We start from the raw sequence: 19,285 nt of genomic DNA, 5'->3' as shown, positions 1-19,285 counted from the left end.
TTACACTATTTCGAACACGGTAGGGATCACGTGGTTGCAAAATCATTTCTCACCCCAGTCTTCATTGAACCAATTTATTTTTACACAAAATTACCCAGCCAATAATTTTGGATTCACTACTTTTACCAATCGATTTCCTGTTTATCGACATATTTTCACAAGGAGAATTTTGCTCATTGCCGTCCAGCCATTGACCAACGTCTATATACATACAGCGTATTTGCTGCGAAAACGAACTGAGAATTAATATAATTTTTATATGCATATGTTTAGATTTTATAATATGCTTTTCAGTTTTGACTTTTGACTTGTCTCCCGTGCACCTTGAGAACGACCCGACGAGTCTGCATACCGCACACAGCGAATATTTATGTGTGGAATAACAAAACCGGACTAAAAGTATACACTTCAAAACTGAATTTGACCAAAACCAGACAAACGTGATCAAAAGGCTGAAAACAGTCACCGAAACACAGCAAACTTAAGGTTCAAAACACAACTATGACACCAAGTTAAAATACATCAGCCTCGAATAACCATATCTTGTTGTTCCATTTTATCCACCATTAAACATGCGTTTTCCATTATAACATTCTCAGCAGCAAACAGAAACATTATGTTAAAAACATATTTTAGCTGGTACTGAAGTTGGTTTAGTATTCGAGGCCGAAAAATTGGCTGAGAAAATTATCTTCCTAACCAGGTATTAGGACTGTCGCTTATTTTAACTGTCTTTTTTATAACTGTGGGTGTCTATATGATTCCAAGGCGATCACCACGAGGCCATCGGTACCATGACAGTGATAGAAGGACACATTACTGGTAGTAATGAGGTGAGAGTGATATATCGTAATATATTATGCTTTTAAAACATGAAAAGATAATCTCTTAAAGCATTTATTGAGAAGTTATTTTATTACTATGAATGACAAAATCATCTTTAACAAAGCGATCTTGAAGATGCTGTCGCACAATCTGACGATCCTGACGTCGGGTTGTGACCCTTGGTCTTCCACAACGTGGTCGGTCATCTGTAGTGTTTGTGAGTGAGTGAGTGGGGTTTTACGCCGCTTTTAGCAATATTCCAGCAATATCACGGCGGGGGACACCAGAAATGGGCTTCACACATTGCACCCATGTCGGGAATCGAACCCGGGTCTTCGGCGTGACGAGCGAACGCTTTAACCACTAGGCTACCCGACCGCCCCTGTAGTGTTTGTGGTCTGGTACCGTTGCTGGAGCCTGTATATGGTCCTTACGTGGACTTGACATGCATTGGCTGCTTGCCGGGCGGTTTGTCCAGCTTGCAATCGTCCAAGGGCTTAGTGTCGCTGATTTCCTGTCAATCTTGGCATGTGGTAGCAATTCAATAACGAATGAATGTTATCCGATCTGGGTGGAATTTTATAGGGCAAGAAATGGGGGAACGCATGTGCATTTCAATTTGCACGGAACTCACGAGCATCGGGTTACCATGGCCGTTGACGTGATGCGTTTGGGCGATTGTCATCTGATTTGGGGGGTTTTAACATCACATTTCATTTTTCCCCTACAAGGTAATGTTAAATTTTAGAAACTTTGACCAAAAATAACAGATGTGTAAATGACAACTCTTCATGCAATGTGACTTGGGGTGACGTTTCTTTTGCGGTTCAGTATATACTACTCAAAAGAAGTTAAGGATCACCTGATTCTTTCATATTACAATAGTTAATCTCTCATGCCATGCCAGATTAAAATTACCAATATGAAAGAATCGGGTGATCCTTAACTTCTTTTGAATTGTATATTATAAATGACAAAATCATCTTTAACTTTGAACAGAAGCAGGTTAAGAAGCAGGACACAAAAGGGTATGATGACCCAGAGGCGTTTGCAGCTAACCCGACCGTTGAAACCACAAGGACAAACGACAACGGTAGGACACTATTGACAGAGAGTGCAAAATTAATTGGCTAACCTTGTTTCAAGCCAGTCATTTACATGTATATTCCGACCCGTGAATATCCGGGTTAGAATTGGTCTTCAGCAACTCATGCTTGTCGTTAAGGAGGCGACTAACTGGATCTGGTGGTCAGGCTCGTTGATTTGGATGATGGATGTCATCCTATACCAGTTGCGTAGATCGATGTTCATGTTGTCACTGGATTGTCACTGACTCGGTTATTTATCTGTCACAGCTGGAATATCTCTGAATGCGGCGTCAAACAACAAACAGTATTCAGACTAAACGGGGGGCACGGGTGGCCCAGGTGGCCCAGTCGTCTAAGGCGCCGCGATTCGCTGTGCAGAGTTGCGTCCCTTGGGTACGCCAGAAACCTATGATTTTGGGTTCGAATCCCGGTTCGCCCCAATTATGTTTCTAGGTTTGTCGGTACCATACCCGTGCTCGTGGGTCTCACCGAAGTGGTAAACGCCTTAGACCTGCATCACTTCGGGCTTTCCTCCCACATTAAGCTGACACGCCGTGATATAACTGTAATAAGGTTAAAAGCGGCGTTAAACCCAACCATTCACTCAAACTAAACGATACAAGGCATCCTCAGCAATCCTGTTACAAAATAAATTTACGTAATATAACTTACCGTCACTTGTGCTGACGCTCGTTTTCCTCACGCACGTCGCATGTCGCATGTCGCATGTCGCATTGCACGGATTCCTTTATTTAAAAAGAGAATAGCGCGCTGACACAGTGCGCTTGTCTGTTTCATTCGCTATCACCTTGGCGTTCCTTGGTGGAATTATCCGAGTGCGGCTTTAAGAAACAAACAAAGAAAACATTCATATTCCAGCTTTATGAATGCAGTTTGTAAATATTCCAGCATGGGCTATAAACGGTTGGCATAATCATCAATGCCCAGTCCTTAGCAGTGAAACAGCCGTAACATTCGAGACAAGCATTGTGTCTTGGATCTATTCTGACCCTTACGGCCCATGGGTGGAGTGAGTGAGTGAGTCAGTTTTGGTTTTACGCCGCTTTTAGCAATATTCCAGCAATATCACGGCGGGGGACACCAGAAATGGGCTTCACACATTTTGCCCATGTCGGGAATCGAACCCGGGTCTTCGGCGTGACGAGCGAACGCTTTAACCACTGGGCTACCCGACTCCCCCATGGGTGGAAGGTGAAGACGCTAATCACTTTGATTAAAAAACACGAGGACGGGTCAGGTACTGACACATTAAGTATGAGTTTAAATAAGCTGAAAAGCGGCTCGGACGAGGGAGATCCTAACACAACTAAGGAGGGGCGGTCGGGTAGCCTAGTGGTTAAAGCGTTCGCTCGTCACGCCGAAGACCCGGGTTCGATTCCCGACATGGGTACATTGTGTGAAGCCCATTTCTGGTGTCCCCCGCCGTGATATTGCTGGAATATTGCTAAAAGCGGCGTAAAACAATACTCACTCACTCACTAACACAACTAAGGGACGCAACTCTGCGTTAATTTGTGTCCGTGTGAGTATAATATACATTTATATACTGCAGGTATCCAGAAACTAGTATCTGATCAAATACGGTTTTATTTGTTCCCCGGCTAGTGGATCCGTTTGGATTCCAGTTATCATTATAAACAACCTGTAGTAACTGCGTTTTGGGTTTAACTGAGCCCTACTACAGTCATCTGTTATTGTCGTTCCGTGACGTCATAGGCAAGGTAAGCCATGACTTAGCGACTCGCTTGGTCAGAATCGGGTCATCTTTGTCAAGGTGTGATTGGTCTATCCACTCTTACTCCGAACTGCCTCTATCAGCATTCATGTACCGGCCCTTGCATTCAAGGACTGAACACAACATGCGAGTATACTCACATACTTTTAAGAACGCTCCAGTCCACCTTGAAATACAACTACTGTAGGCAGACTGGGCAAACACAGTTATATCGATCTGCCCCGGTCACTGCCAGAACCGCGCACACTACTAGTGCTAAACGTGTCTTATCTCTATTGATTTTGTGACTCACTCCGGATTCTACAAATGAAAAGTATCTTGCCTCTCTGCTGATTCATTAACTAATCGATGATAACATGGAAACGATCCTACGATGAATACGAAACATTCTGATGATAAATGTAAAATGTCCTTTTTCAATTAATTCTTTCCTAGGTAATAGTTCTGTCACGAACTTTGTATACCTAATGCAACCACATTGCAGCTGTGAAAGATTTAATTTGTTACAATTTGTTACCATTTTCTAATGTTTTTGAGACGCATTTTAACTTTGTAACAAACCCAAGCTGCCTAGGGGCGCTAGAACGTTTTTACATCCACCTCACATATCGGGTACCCATTCCCTGCTGGTTGAACAGGCACATTGAACGAAGTCACTTGGTCAGGATGACACCACAAGTATTGACACCTGTGTTTCGGGTGTATGAACATATTCGTGTTTCAAACATCAGAGTAAGTGACTGAGTATGTTTTACGCCGCTTTTAGCAATATTCCAGCGATATCACGGCGGGGGACACCAGAAATGGGCTTCACACATTGTACCCATGTCGGGAATCGAACCCGGGTCTCCGGCGTGATGAGCGAGCGCTTTCAAACATCAAAGGAGTCCGGGGCTCTGTAAGGAACTGTAAAAATTGTTGGTCCCAAGGCTGAATAACAACCCCGGGATACAATCTCAGCACCTGGCACCAGCTAGCCTGGCGCTCTTGACCGAAACAACGCCCCTAGTGTTGTTTTGATGATGATGTTTTGTTTGTCTGTTTGTTGTTTAACACCTCACTCAGCAATATTCCAGCATAGGCAGCGGTCTGTAAATAATCGAGTCTTGACCAGACAATCCAGTGATTGATATTAGGAGCATCGATCCACGCAATTGGGACCGATGACGTGCATCAACCAAGTCAGCGAGTCTGACCACGCGATCCGTTCGTCGCCTCTTACGACAAGCATAGTCGCCTTTTACGGCAAGCATGGGTTGTTGAAGACCTATTCTACTTTAAAAGATGAATGACGCCCCCCCCCCCCCCCCCCCCCCCCCCCGTGATTTATGACACATATCACTTTTACTCTTCAGGACGGAAGTTATCACACAGTAGGATGAGAAAAACAATGAGCGACGCTGAGAAGTCTAGGTCGGACGATGCCAGTGTGGGCACCTACTGCAAAACCCGCGACTACTGCTACATTGCTGGCATCTTTAGCCTTGGCACAGCTCTCACGTTAGTGCTGGTGTTTTTCACAGGTGAGTGGTCATTCTCTGGGGACTCCAAGAGGCCAGCGCATTGAAGAGTATTAAACCACAGGACTTGGTATTAAACAGGGCAGGTGTCTGTACATAATCGAGTCTGGACCAGGTAGTCCTGTGATTGACGTCGTAAATGTCGATCTACGCAACTTAGATACGACGTCATTCATCAATAAAGCCAGCGACCCTACAATGTAAACAAGTGTTAAACTCCTATAATGGGCGCAGAATACCTTAAAAACAGTTAATACGCGCTGACTTAGGTATAAGCCAAACTGACCTTGGTTGACGAATGTTAGCACTGACTTACGTCATACTTTGGTTGGTCTGACCACCACTGAACCAACCCCTGGGGTGCGTAACTCTCATCCAAGTCATTTATTGATTCTATCATGAATATTTTTTGAGGGAATATTATCAACTAGGTATTGACAACTTATGCGTATTCTAATATACGACGGGACTATTTAATTGTCGATTGTTGAAATAAATTCTTCAGAATCAATAATACGATTTCTATAATGATTTAGTATCTCTGTTTGATGTGCTACGCACGATCTTAAACTCTCTGATCGTTTTAATGTAATACACAGAAAAGGTACAACGGTAGCTTTGTCAAGCAATGAAACACTTGTTAATCGTTCATAGTTACTAATGTGCTTTCTAGCAATACATACTGACTTCTGACATTCGTTTTGTTTAATACATGTACCTAAGGATGCATTTTACTTTGGCTTCTCTTTGATCAACCGTCGTTATCTCGGGTCGGATCTAGTCAACCCTAGTTGCCAATAACGCGGTTACCTCGGTTGACTCAGGTCACTCAAATTTATAATAATCGAACGCACGTACTACATGTATTTTCAATTCAATCCGGTTCGTCTTTTGATGTGATGTAAAGAAGCACACGTAAAATATCAGAATGAGCCGCCGGAGTATTTGGAAATGTTACACGTTGAATTCTTATTGGTATTTTACATGATTCAGTACTACCTACAGTATGTTTATTGTTCGTATTTGGGATACGATGACATGCATAAAACAAGACAGCGAGCCTGATCACCCGATCCCGCTAGTCGCCTCCTATGACAGGCATAGTCGCCCCGCAAGTATGGGTTCTAACCACGATATTCTCGGGTGACGTATAATATGTCACAAGAAAGGCATGGTTGACTAATTTGAATAATATGCATAATTTCAATAATCCCGGGGGTTTCAATTTCAGTGAAATCAATTTTATTTTCTGAAAAAGGTGTAACTGACTGAATCATTTGGTCAAGCAGTCAGGGGAGGGGGCCATTTATTACTTCTTGTTGTTGTTGTTTATTCAGCAAGGTTACGTCGGCCCATGCCACAGCAGCTGTACAGCAGCCATTGTTGTAACTGAAATTTATATCAGCAGTTTTGTCCTTAGTTGCATAGACTTATAAATATACGTAGCCAAATTTCTTATGATATTACATTTATAACTTGATATCGAAACATTGAACTTATGTAAAGTGGGAATACACAGTAGTTTCTTGGAATGTACTGTTCACGCAATTCGGTATCCACCGTGCATACAAACAAGAAATGATACTCATCCTCAACAAAACCTATTTACGCAAATTGCAAAACCTTTCCTTTCTTGGAACATTTGCATATCTGCAAGTCTGAATTGTTAGTTGGTGAGAGCTACAGTACATCTAAACTGGGGTCAGATGAAGCGGGGCATCACATGGATACAATTTTGTTTTGCAATAATATATAAGATAACCACGTATATCCTTGAAGATTTGGCGGTCCTAGCAATGGAAATGAGTGAGTGAATGTTGTTTAACACCGCAGCTAGCATTATTGCAGCTTTACTACGGTGGTATGTCAATAAACGATTGTAGACCAACCAGTGACTAAACGCATGAGCAACTTTCCAGGCCTTCAGGGTACGATGATATGCATTCATCTAAGTCACTGACCTTCTTCGACACCCCCCCCCCCCCCCCCCCCCCCCCCTCCACACACACATACACATACACACACGCCCACATAGTCTGAGAAACGCTCCTTCGGGCCTGCATGCGATCCAATGCTAAGAACCTATTCAAACCCGGATGGTTCAGCAGTGAATGTTACTGGTATTTAGGCGAACTTAGTCAAATGAGTGACCTCATCTTCGTTGCCTATTTAACAGCGTCTGTAGTTTGTGGTAAAATATGTTGTTCCTCCCACAGTGCTGCGAGACAGTCCAAGGATGCCCGTATGATATGTATTGGTCATGTATTTCTTATAAACACATGTCTTCCAACATTAATTAAACAGAGTCGCCTTATGCTTGAATACTTCGGATGCTGGCAGCCTAGGTGGTGCGGGTTTGTTTGGAATCCACCATGAATTATTATGAATTGTTTGATAGACTTTGTTGTTCCTCCCCACAGTGCTGCGAGACGATCCAAGGATGCCAGTAGAAGTAATGCTCCAGAACACCCCGGGTAGGAACCTTTACATCAACGATACGGGACCATGTGTCATTAAAGATAGTCATCCATTCATTTTATCTAAAGCAACATTTGGCCTGAAAGTGATTCTCTTTCTGCACGCGGCAGCAGTACACCATCAAAAATATTTTGTCTTTTGCCCTGTGCTTTTGTTACAATAATTGACATCTAAGTTTGAGGTAAAATAATTATTATTAAATAATGCATAAGAGTAAAATGTCGGACAACAGAACGTCAAATAGTAAACGTATATGAATTTGACTCAATTACGAAACAAGAAAATATATTAGTGGTCAAAGAAAAGCTGGAGGACTATCTGGACCCCGGGTTCCCCCATTCGTCACCACTCGCCCCTTTCCGTAACCTGAAAGACCAACCAATCAGAATGCGCGTATGATTTCAAGTTCTTCGTCAAAGAATCCCTCAGAAATAATTTTTGATTTTACACATGTCTTGCTTCTAAAAATATACCCAAGACACAGCTAAATGTGTTCAATCATACTGTAAAATTCCGCATGTCCAGATATGCTTTAAATTGCATCTGAAATATAAATAATATATGGGGATATATTTGTGAAGCATAACGCAACGAGTTGACAATTGTTTTAGGTATGCCAATTTGCGCTAAGACGGAACCCGGTCGCAAAAATGGCCAGGAGAGGGGCACTGGTCGTTATTCGGCTTGTCTGGGACAAGTTTGGGACGCGAATGACTCTAGAGGAAATCCAACATAATTTTAAGGCACACCAGAATACAACAGCCACTTTTTTTTTTTTTACATTTTTGTATATATGTCTGCTAAACGGATCTTTTTTGGGGAAAAGGACATAACTCATCAATGTGACCATGGACACTGTTGAAAGCTCTTTCCTGGTTAAGGCCCACATTTAGGATGCAAAGACGACCCGACATCATCTGAATGTGTTCCTGTGATACTTGATAGTGTTTTTCCTTCACTCCCAAAGAAACCCAGGTCCTGTCGGATAAGTGTTACTCCTATTGATGATGATTTCACTTTATTTCTACAGAACTCCACTCGAACGACACCGGAAACGTGCCGTCCACTGGGACACCAACATTAACGACTGAAAACACGACTGTGGCCGAGCAAGCTTCAGCTGGAGGTTTGTAGTTTTCGTGGTATAAATTTTGAAAATTCAGATATTTATGTTCAACCAAAGTTAGTGAATTGGACTGTATTTCTGAATCAAACTTGGGACGATGTGTCATTATATTTTCAAGTTATTCTTTCCCCTTCCGTCCAACTATTGAGGACACTAGCCACTAGTATTGAAATAACATATCTTTGTATCATATATGATACTTATATGTACCTATATGATACTTATATGTATCAACTCTCTCCCCCCCCCCCCCCCCCCCCCCCCCCTCTAACGAAAACAAGAAACTATACCTCTTGGATAATGTTTTCCTATGTTTTATTTTCAATTGAAAATATCTCAAGTTATCGAGATTATATCATATCAGTGAACAACTGGTGCTTAGTCAGCACTGAAAGAATACTTCTACGTCGTTGTATTTTTAAAAATATAACCTGATTTAAAACGTTAAAAAAACGCAAACAATAATCGCATAATACACAACTACTACTGAAAATCAATCTTTGAAAATAAATTTGTATTTTGCTTCACAAATTTACAATATTTCAAACATGGTACTGGTCGTGGAGTTGCAAATGCCTTTCTTATCCCTGTCTTTATTGAACCACTTTATTTTTACACAACATTATCCAGCTTACCTTTTACAAACTGTTTCAGGAATGAGTGATTGTTAAGTTTCCTATGCTTCCAATGTTTCTAGGCCAGGTTGCACCGTCAATGCAGGAAATTAGTTTGCTTGACTTGTTGGACCCCATCCCAGCTCCATCAGACAGCCTGCCACAATCAGGTAAGCTGTGAAATGTTGCAGGTACTTTGGTAAGACTCGTTTTGATTTATGATCCAACTGAAAACGATATCTATAATACTCCCAAAGAAACTCAGGTCCTTTCGGATAAGTGTTACGCACATTGATGATGATTTCATTTTATTTCTACAGAACTCCACTCGAACGACACCGGAAACGTGTCGTCCACTTGGACACCAACATTAACGACTGAAATTACGACTGAAATTACACACACGTGCATGCACGTCGCTATATAAGTGCAATAATCTTGGACGCGACGTTAAACCCAATTTCACCTCACCTCACCTTTTGAGGAAAAATGACACAACTCAACAATGTGACCATGGGCACTGTTGAAAGCTCTTTCCTGGTTAAGGCCCACATTTAGGATGCAAAGACGACCAGATGGTCATCTGAATGTGTTCCTGTGATACTTGATAGTGTTTTTCCTTCACTCTCAAAGAAACCCAGGTCCTTTCGGATAAGTGTTACGCTCATTGATGATGATTTCACTTTATTTCTACAGAACTCCACTCGAACGACACCGAAAACGTGTCGTCCACTTGGACACCAACACTAACGACTGAAATTACGACTGTGGCCGAGCAAGCTTCAGCTGGAGGTTTGTAGTTTTCGTGGTATAAATTTTGATAATTCAGATATTTATGTTAAACTAAAGCAAGTGAATTGGACTGTATTTCTGAGTCCACCTAGGGACGATGTGTCATTATGTTTTCAAGTTATTCTTTCCCCTTCCGTCCAACTATTTACAACGTTTACAACAATACAAACAACAATCACAAAATACACACTGCTACTGAAAATCAATCTTTGAAAATAAATAAAATTGTATTTTTCTTCTCAAATTTACAACATGGTAGTAGTCGTGTGGTTGCAAATGCATTTTTTTATGCCTGTCTTCATTGAACCATGGATGAGTGATAGTTAAGTTTCCTATGCTTCCAATGTTTCCAGGCCAGGTTGCACCGTCAATGCAGAAAATAAGTTTCCTTGGCTTGTTGGACCCCATCCCAGCTCCATCAGACAGCCTGCCACAATCAGGTAAGCCGTGAAATGTTGCAGGTACTTTGGTGAGGACCGTTTAGATTTATGATCAACCGACTAAAAATGATGTCTGTGATAGTTTATCAGTACAATTTAATGTTTGAGTTATCAAGATCCTCCAACCCATAGGATCGTGTGCCCAAAGAAGATAGATTTACAATTTTCTAATTCAAACATCAATGAGTACACACATATATCCAACATACTGAGAAGCCTACCTGAATAAAAAGAATGTGTCTTCAGTCATTTGGCAGCAAAGTTAGAAGTTTCATAGTTTCATTTTAGCCACCATCTTTGCCCGGTAGTTTATTTCCATATGAAGTTTGGAAAGCGAATGACTCTAGAGGAAATCCAACATAATTTTAAGGCACACCTGAATATAACAGACACTTTTTTTCTTTTTTTTTATACAAGTCTGCTAAACGGATCCTTTTGAGGAAAGTGCTGCCTCCGTGGTCTTGTGGTAGAGCGTCCGCCCGGAGAGCGGAAGGTCCGGTGTTCGATCCCCGGCTGCGTCATACCAAAAGACGTTAAAAGATGGTACTTGTTGTTACCCTGTCTGACGCTCGACATTAAGGGGCTAAAACAAGGACTGGTCGGCTCGGAGTCAGTATACTGTGTCTGAGTGGGGTATTCATGTTAAACTGCGGCATGGTATCTCAGTGAGCTAGCACTATAAATCGGCATCAGTCCGGACTAGTACAATCAGCCACACACACACACGTGCATGCACGTCGCTATATAAGTGCAATAATCTTGGACGCGACGTTAAACCCAATTTCACCTCACCTCACCTTTTGAGGAAAAATGACACAACTCAACAATGTGACCATGGGCACTGTTGAAAGCTCTTTCCTGGTTAAGGCCCACATTTAGGATGCAAAGACGACCCGATGATCATCTGAATTGTTCCTTTGATACTTGATAGTGTTTTTCCTTCACTCTCAAAGAAACCCAGTTCCTTTCGGATAAGTGTTACGCTCATTGATGATGATTTCATTTTATTTCTACAGAACACCACTCGAACGACACCGAAAACGTGTCGTCCACTTGGACACCAACATTAACGACTGAAATTACGACTGTGGCCGAGCAAGCTTCAGCTGGAGGTTTGTAGTTTTCGTGGTATAAATTTTGATAATTCAGATATTTATGTTAAACTAAAGCAAGTGAATTGGACTGTATTTCTGAATCCACCTAGGGACGATGTGTCATTATATTTTCAAGTTATTCTTTCCCCTTCCGTCCAACTATTTACAACGTTTACAACAATACAAACAACAATCACAAAATACACACTGCTACTGAAAATCAATCTTTGAAAATAAATAAAATTGTATTTTTCTTCTCAAATTTACAACATGGTAGTAGTCGTGTGGTTGCAAATGCATTTTTTTATGCCTGTCTTCATTGAACCATGGATGAGTGATAGTTAAGTTTCCTATGCTTCCAATGTTTCCAGGCCAGGTTGCACCGTCAATGCAGAAAATAAGTTTCCTTGGCTTGTTGGACCCCATCCCAGCTCCATCAGACAGCCTGCCACAATCAGGTAAGCCATGAAATGTTGCAGGTACTTTGGTGAGGACCGTTTAGATTTATGATCAACCGACTAAAAATGATGTCTATGATAGTTTATCAGTACAATTTAATGTTTGAGTTATCAAGATCCTCCAACCCATAGGATCGTGTGCTCAAAGAAGATAGATTTACAATTTTCTAATTCAAACATGAATGAGTACACACATATATCCAACATACTGAGAAGCCTACCTGAATAAAAAGAATGTGTTTTCAGTCATTTGGCAGCACAGTTAGAAGTTTCATAGTTTCATTTTAGCCACCATCTTTGCCTGGTAGTTTATTTCCATATGAAGTTTGGAAAGCGAATGACTCTAGAGGAAATCCAACATAATTTTAAGGCACACCTGAATATAACAGACACTTTTTTTCTTTTTTTTTTATACAAGTCTGCTAAACGGATCCATTTGAGGAAAGTGCCGCCTCCGTGGTCTTGTGGTAGAGCGGATAAGTGTTACGCTCATTGATGATGATTTCATTTTATTTCTACAGAACACCACTCGAACGACACCGGAAACGTGTCGTCCACTTGGACACCAACATTAACGACTGAAATTACCACTGTGGCCGAGCAAGCTTCAGCTGGAGGTTTGTAGTTTTCGTTGTATAAATTTTGATAATTCAGATATTTATGTTAAACTTGAGCAAGTGAATTGGACTGTATTTCTGAATCCACCTAGGGACGATGTGTCATTATATTTTCAAGTTATTCTTTCCCCTTCCGTCCAACTATTTACAACGTTTACAACAATACAAACAATAATCACAAAATACACACTGCTGCTGAAAATCAATCTTTGAAAATAAATAAAATTGTATTTCAATCATGGCAGTAGTCGTGTGGTTGCAAATGCATTTCTTATCCCTGTCTTCATTGAACCAGGGATGAGTGATTGTTAAGTTTGCCACATTCAGGTAAGCCGTGAAATGTTGCAGGTACTTTGGTGAGACTCATTTGGATTTATGATCCATCCACTAAACTGATGTCTATACTAGTTTATCAGTACAATTCAATGTTTGAGTTATCAAGATCCTCCAACCCGTAGGTTCTTGTGCCAAGTGTAGATAGAGTTAAAAAATTCTAATTCAAACATACATCTATGAATTAGTATACAAATGTATCAAACATGCTGAATAAAACACCCGAAGAATGAGTCTTAAGTGAATTGATGTTTGGGGTTGTGAATGTTAAAGTTCTATCGTCGGAATCTGATATACTGTAATTGACAACTTCCGGTTCCTGTGTGTTATTAGTCTTACCGCAATAATGTCGTTAATGTGATATGCAAGTGCCAGTGAATCTCATTTGCATATCTAATTTCAATAAATATTTTACATCTTAACCATATTTGAATTATTACCCAATGACCCATTATATTTAAACATATTTAGATTATACACAATGCTATTCATTTTGTCGTAAACATGTTTAAACCTGGAACCATTGATTGTCATAAGCGGCGATTTATTGGATCGAGTGGTCAGGCTTGGTGACCGTTGCTCATAATATCAATAGATTGTCTGGCCCAGACTCGTTTATTTACAGACATATAGCTGGAATGTTGCTGGTTGCGGCGTTAAACAACAAACAAACACAACTTGGGACTTCCTAACCCTGAATCTCCAAGGTAGTAAGCCATGAATATATGGCACATGGCCAGTCCCGACTGACACCAGTGGAAATCTGGGAGGACTGCCTGTTTACTCCCAAATCGTGTTAAGCTACATAAACCACTGGTCCCAGTAGAGCAACTGCAGGGTTTTACTCACCTCCTTGTTTATCCTCCCCGTGTTGAGTTTTTTTAACCAGATCATCCAATATCTTGACGGTGTTGTAGTTTCGATCAAAGTCTCGTGAGATGGTGTCTCGGACACTTTCTCCACCTGACCATGCCACCTCCAGCTTGACCCACTGCCCAGACACGTTTAATGACCTGTTGGTCCTCTCTTCCCAGCGGATTATCTTTAACAGGTTAATAGAATCATAGTATATACAGTATAGTATTTTCCAAACCAACATGTTTCATTCATATCTTCAAACCCGTTTGAAGAAACCTGTTTCTCAATTTTCTGAATATATTTGATTCTGTACATTGTGTACACATGTATTAATGAACACATTTATATATTCATATATGTACTGGCACCTTTTCTGTCATTAAAACTAAATTACTGGTCCTCTCTTCCGTATATAGCTGGATAATGTGTTCGGCGTTAAACAGTTAACACACTTTATTGCATGAATGAACCTTTAAAATATTCTCCCAGAATACAGTTCGTTTCGTGCTTCATAGAATTCGCTGACGCAAGGCACTGACGTCACAACAGCTGATGAAGGTCACCAAATGTAACTTCAATGCTGAAATATTAACAATGATATTGAAACTACTCTCCTACCCAGAGTTCCTTGCGGTCATCATAGTACATGACCCATGGTACAGCGAGATGTGACGATTTGTCACATCTTACACTGTCCATTCAACACTTTACATATGTTTTGAATTTGTTACATTATTGAAATGTATACATATTTAGATAAACATAAAATGGTCAATCTTCAAAGAGAAAATATCATAAACTATTTCCAATTGCGTATTTATCCTTTTAGTACAGCTCAACGTGCTGTCATCGAAGTCCTAAGAAGGGCTAGTGATGTGGTCCCTTTGATGTGTAAAGATATATTGTCATGCTTCTCATTATTGCAGTTGTATTAGCGTATCTATATAATCACGCAAAACAATATGCGTCTATTATGCAAGTCTGCTCTGATTTCAGAATAAACGTGTTTGTTTACAGTGAAAAAGAGAAAAATCAAGTCACGTGATATGCAGATTAGCTTGTGGCTTTGTTGTAAGGCTAAGTTATCCCTGCGCCAGGGTGTGCATTGAAATAACACTTTTTGCCGGAACTATTTTCGTCAGCCAAAATCGCATATGTTTTTTTAATCTAAGATCAGGAAGTAAATAGTCAGTACTAAAATGAACTTTTGGCTTTTCGAGTCAAATAAAGTATTAAACTAACCCCGAGGCCTGAGAAAGTTGACATTTTCAAACATGGTTGTGTCATTCATGCAATGTCAACTTTGCCACATCACGAGTGAGTGAGTGAGTGAGTTTGCTTTAACGCCGCCTTTAACAATATTCCAGTTATATCACGGCGTGTTACCTTAATTATGGAGGAAAGACCGAAGTGATGCAGGTCTTAGACATTTACCACTTCGGTGAAACCCACGAGCACGGGTATGGTGCTGACAAACCTAGAAACATAATCGGGATGAACCGGGATTCGAAACCACAATCGTAGGTGTCTGGCGTGCCCAAGGGAGGCGACTCTGTACAGCGAATTGCGGCGCTTTAGCCGACTGGGCCACCCGTGCCCCCACACATCACTGGAAGAGATACAGAAGATTTTTGGCTTTTCGTGATAAATCAAATGTTTATCTTATCGAGTGATCTGACAACTTTGATATTTTCATGTCACGAGATTTAAAAACTATTTTTCAGATGAAGTAACCCAAGAGGATCCCGTCTTCGACAGCCCCTAGTCAACATACTAAACTCCACAAATGCTCGTGTTCTTGCCGTATATGATATACACGCGTGCCCTTAGCTTCAAAATCAGATTGAGAGTTCTCACAAAAAATTCACAATAATTTCACAAAATGTTGAAAATTCTCACAAGGGGTGTAGAACATTAGTAACAATGGCCCTTAATTTCTAGCTCACGTGACTGAAAATCAAGTGAGCTGATATCTTGGCGCGTTGTTCGTCGTCCACCCGTCGTCGTCCACTTTACATATACGTCCGTCGTTAACCTCCACTCTACTCTGAAACTATACGTCTATCGATGTTTGATCCATGCTGTGGTGCCTCTGAAAAGCACTCACAGAATTCCGATCTGCCACCGCAGCAATTTTGGAAATGTTATTTTTGCCTGCTTATCTACTTTTACACTTGTACACTACTTTTACCCATGCCTTACGTAAACGGCGACGAACGGGATCGGGTGGTCAGGCTGACTGACATGGTTGATACATGTCATCGTATCCCAATTGCGTGGATCGATGCTGATGATGTCAATCACTGGATTGTCTGGTCCAGACTCGATTATTTATAGACCGCTGTCATATATCTGGAATATTGCTGAGTGCGGCGGTAAAAAACAAACAAACAAGCTAACAAAACATTCTTGGGTGAATAGCTGCAGGTGTATATTTATGATCCATTTGGTGTTGTTTCTAGGAGGGGCGGTCGGGTAGCCTAGTGGTTTAAGCGTTAGCTCGTCACGCCGAAAACCCGGGTTCGATTCCCGACATGGGCACAATGTGTGAAGCCCATTTCTGGTGTCCTCGCCGTGATAGTGCTGGAATATTGCTAAAAGCGGCGTGAAACCAAACTCATTCACTGTTTCTAGGAGCTCCTCACGCCATCCTGACCATCTAGAAACATGGCTGTCATATTGAAATCTAACGTTTGCCCATTGCTCAGCTATTTCTGCGTGTATCAGTAAGAAATTGGACATTCAGTAATTATGTGGTGTCACTTCAGTTTTTTACCGTTATGTTCTGTTGCTGCCAATCGTGTCATGGTCATGATGAAAATATAACTTGACCCTCTGCATAGCCAGTTATGCAAGTACGATTATGTAATTTAATGACCATTCTGTAAGAATGTCTGTTTAACGGATAGAGAGTTAGGGTATTTCATTTTCTTATTCTATTCTCCCCGTATATGACCTTTCTGATCTAATAATAATTCCAGAAAAGTGAGCTGCAGAACCTCGTTGATATATTTCTTACAAGTTCTCACGAGAGGTATTACATTCGTAACTAGAGGGTTAAAATGTGATCAGTAGGTTTAGAATTCGTTCATCTTGGCAACTATGACACGAGCACCGTTTAAAGTCAGGATAACGTGTAACGTTCTCTAAATGTCTATCTCTCTCAACAGTATTCTGAACCAACAAATAAAAAAACCCCAATCAAATAATTAAGTTTGCATCAATGCTGCTCATATCGCCTCTTACTATTACGTGTGGACCCAAATATGGTTGGCCAAAACGAACGCCAAAAGGAAAAACGACCTCATCTCTCTAGATGAAACCGGTCCCCATTTACAAAATATGAAGTGATAGAACATCTGATCGTAGTCTTTAAGGCTGCTGAAAATAAGGAAGACGATGGAGCTTCATGATTATTTTTTAGCTTATGTACCACGGAAAGGACGGGAGTTAGATCTCAAGGTGTGTTAATGTGTTATCCCTGCAAACCATGCGTGAGACTTGTAATCTAAAACATACTTGTAAACATCCCTTGTGCAGATTGTATATCTTTTAAAACTATATAATGTTCTACTTATTTTGAACATTTAAACTATTATGAGAACTACACATCAGATTTTGAACAGCTAAGGCACGGCGCAGCATAGATGATCCGAATGATGCGAGCACCTCCCTCGGCTGGTTTCCAAACTAGTGGAATGGGCCGAGTGGAAACGAGTAGATCCGAATGGACCCGAATGGACCCGAGCTACAAGTACCTGTGTTGGACACTGACACTAATCCCACCTTACAACCATCGTGGTTGTTGTCAACCATGTACCGTGCCAACGTGGCCGTAGTCGTCATTGTGTCGTGACATCGAGGTTGTCGTCGTGCTGTTACCTGGTAGTTGTGGTCGTCGCCGTACTGTGACAGTGTTGTCGTGGTTGTGGGCGTTGCTGTGCAGTGACATCGTTGTATGGTTGTGTAATTATTTTAATTGCCATGTTTATGGTAACGCGTAACTCTCAAGGCATACTATGCTTCATTCATTTAACCTTATTACTCAAACCCGTGAAGATCCGGGGTAGAATAGGTCTTCAGCAACCCATGCTTGCAGTAATAGGCGTGTCAGCTTAATGTTGGAGGAAAGCCCGAAGTGATGCTGGTCTTTGACGTTTACCGCTTTGGTGAAACCCACGAGCACGGGTATGGTGCTGACAAACCTAGAACCATAATCGGGGTGAACCGGGATTCGAACCCACAATCATAGGTTTCTGGCGTGCCCAAGGGACGCAACTCTGCATGGCGAATTTAGGCGCCTTAGACGACTGGGCCACCCGTGCCCCCTCGTTGGCCCAGAAGAAATTTGGCTACTCAAACTCTCAAATAAACTCGGCTCTACGAAGCGTCAAGTCCAAACAATGGACAGCTATTTTAGTTGTATATTTTACTGAATTGAATTGAATTAAATTATATTAAAACTATGTTTTGGCAAGAGAAGGGAACATTCATAAAGAGTATATTCCTTATTTGCCATGTTAAAACAACGAAGCAATGATATGTCCAATTATAACAATAGGTGAGGTTAAATGAATATAACGTCACGTCCAAGATTATTGCACTAATACAGCGACGTGCATGCACGTGTGTGTGCATGTGAGTGGCTACTTGTATTAGTCCCAACAAATGCCGATTGTATTGTGTTAGCCCACTTTGATAGAGTATACTGACTGCGAGCCGACCAGTCCTTGTTTTAGCTCCTTAATGCCGAGCGCCAGACAGGGTAACAACAAGTATAATCTTTTAGCGTCTTTTGGTATGACGCGACCGGGGATCGAACCCCAGACCTTCCGCACCCCTGCGGACGATCTACTACTAGACCACGGAGGCCGTCATCTCATCATAGGATTGCGCGATGTCAGCTTCCGTCCTTGTGGCCAATGTCCATCTCTTCATTAGATCGTGAATCACCTTTAAGAATCTTCGGGATGAGGTGTTGAAACAAAATGAGATGTGGTAACAACTTTGATCATGTTTAGGAAGATGTGGAACGTGTGTCATTTTGCATTATCATGATATTCAGGTTTAATCACATCATCTCAATTCGTAATGCTATTTTTCTAAAAATCAGTTTGAGCACAATACAGTAAAGTACGGTTATAACGAACTCAAAGGGACTACTTATTTAAGTTCGTTTTAACCGTAGTTCGTTATAAGCATATATACAGCATAACTACAGCAAATAGCAAAAAGGTAGTTCGTTATATCCGTCAGTTCGTTATAAGCGTGTTCGTTATAACCGTA

General features: G+C 41.1%; 1 protein-coding gene across 1 annotated transcript; it reads left to right on the top strand.

Annotated features, from left to right (window-relative positions):
* Window positions 1-762: 762 nt before the first annotated feature.
* LOC124150281 lies at window positions 763-16,244 on the top strand. The gene is made up of 12 exons (XM_048381602.1): window positions 763-833; window positions 1,825-1,918; window positions 5,025-5,192; window positions 7,610-7,663; window positions 8,698-8,793; window positions 9,491-9,577; window positions 10,104-10,199; window positions 10,553-10,639; window positions 11,656-11,751; window positions 12,105-12,191; window positions 12,713-12,808; window positions 15,724-16,244. Exons 1-12 carry the CDS (start codon window positions 795-797, stop codon window positions 15,762-15,764), a joined length of 1,041 nt encoding a protein of 346 aa, XP_048237559.1. The 5' UTR covers window positions 763-794; the 3' UTR covers window positions 15,765-16,244.
* The last annotated feature ends 3,041 nt before the right edge of the window (window positions 16,245-19,285 follow it).

The sequence above is a fragment of the Haliotis rufescens genome, unplaced genomic scaffold (assembly GCF_023055435.1).
Source record: "Haliotis rufescens isolate VD_foot unplaced genomic scaffold, xgHalRufe1.0.p SCAF_1, whole genome shotgun sequence".
Lineage (NCBI taxonomy): Eukaryota > Metazoa > Mollusca > Gastropoda > Lepetellida > Haliotidae > Haliotis > Haliotis rufescens.
The sequence above is the reverse complement of the archived record's forward strand: the minus strand, read 5'-3'. Positions and strand labels throughout refer to the sequence as shown.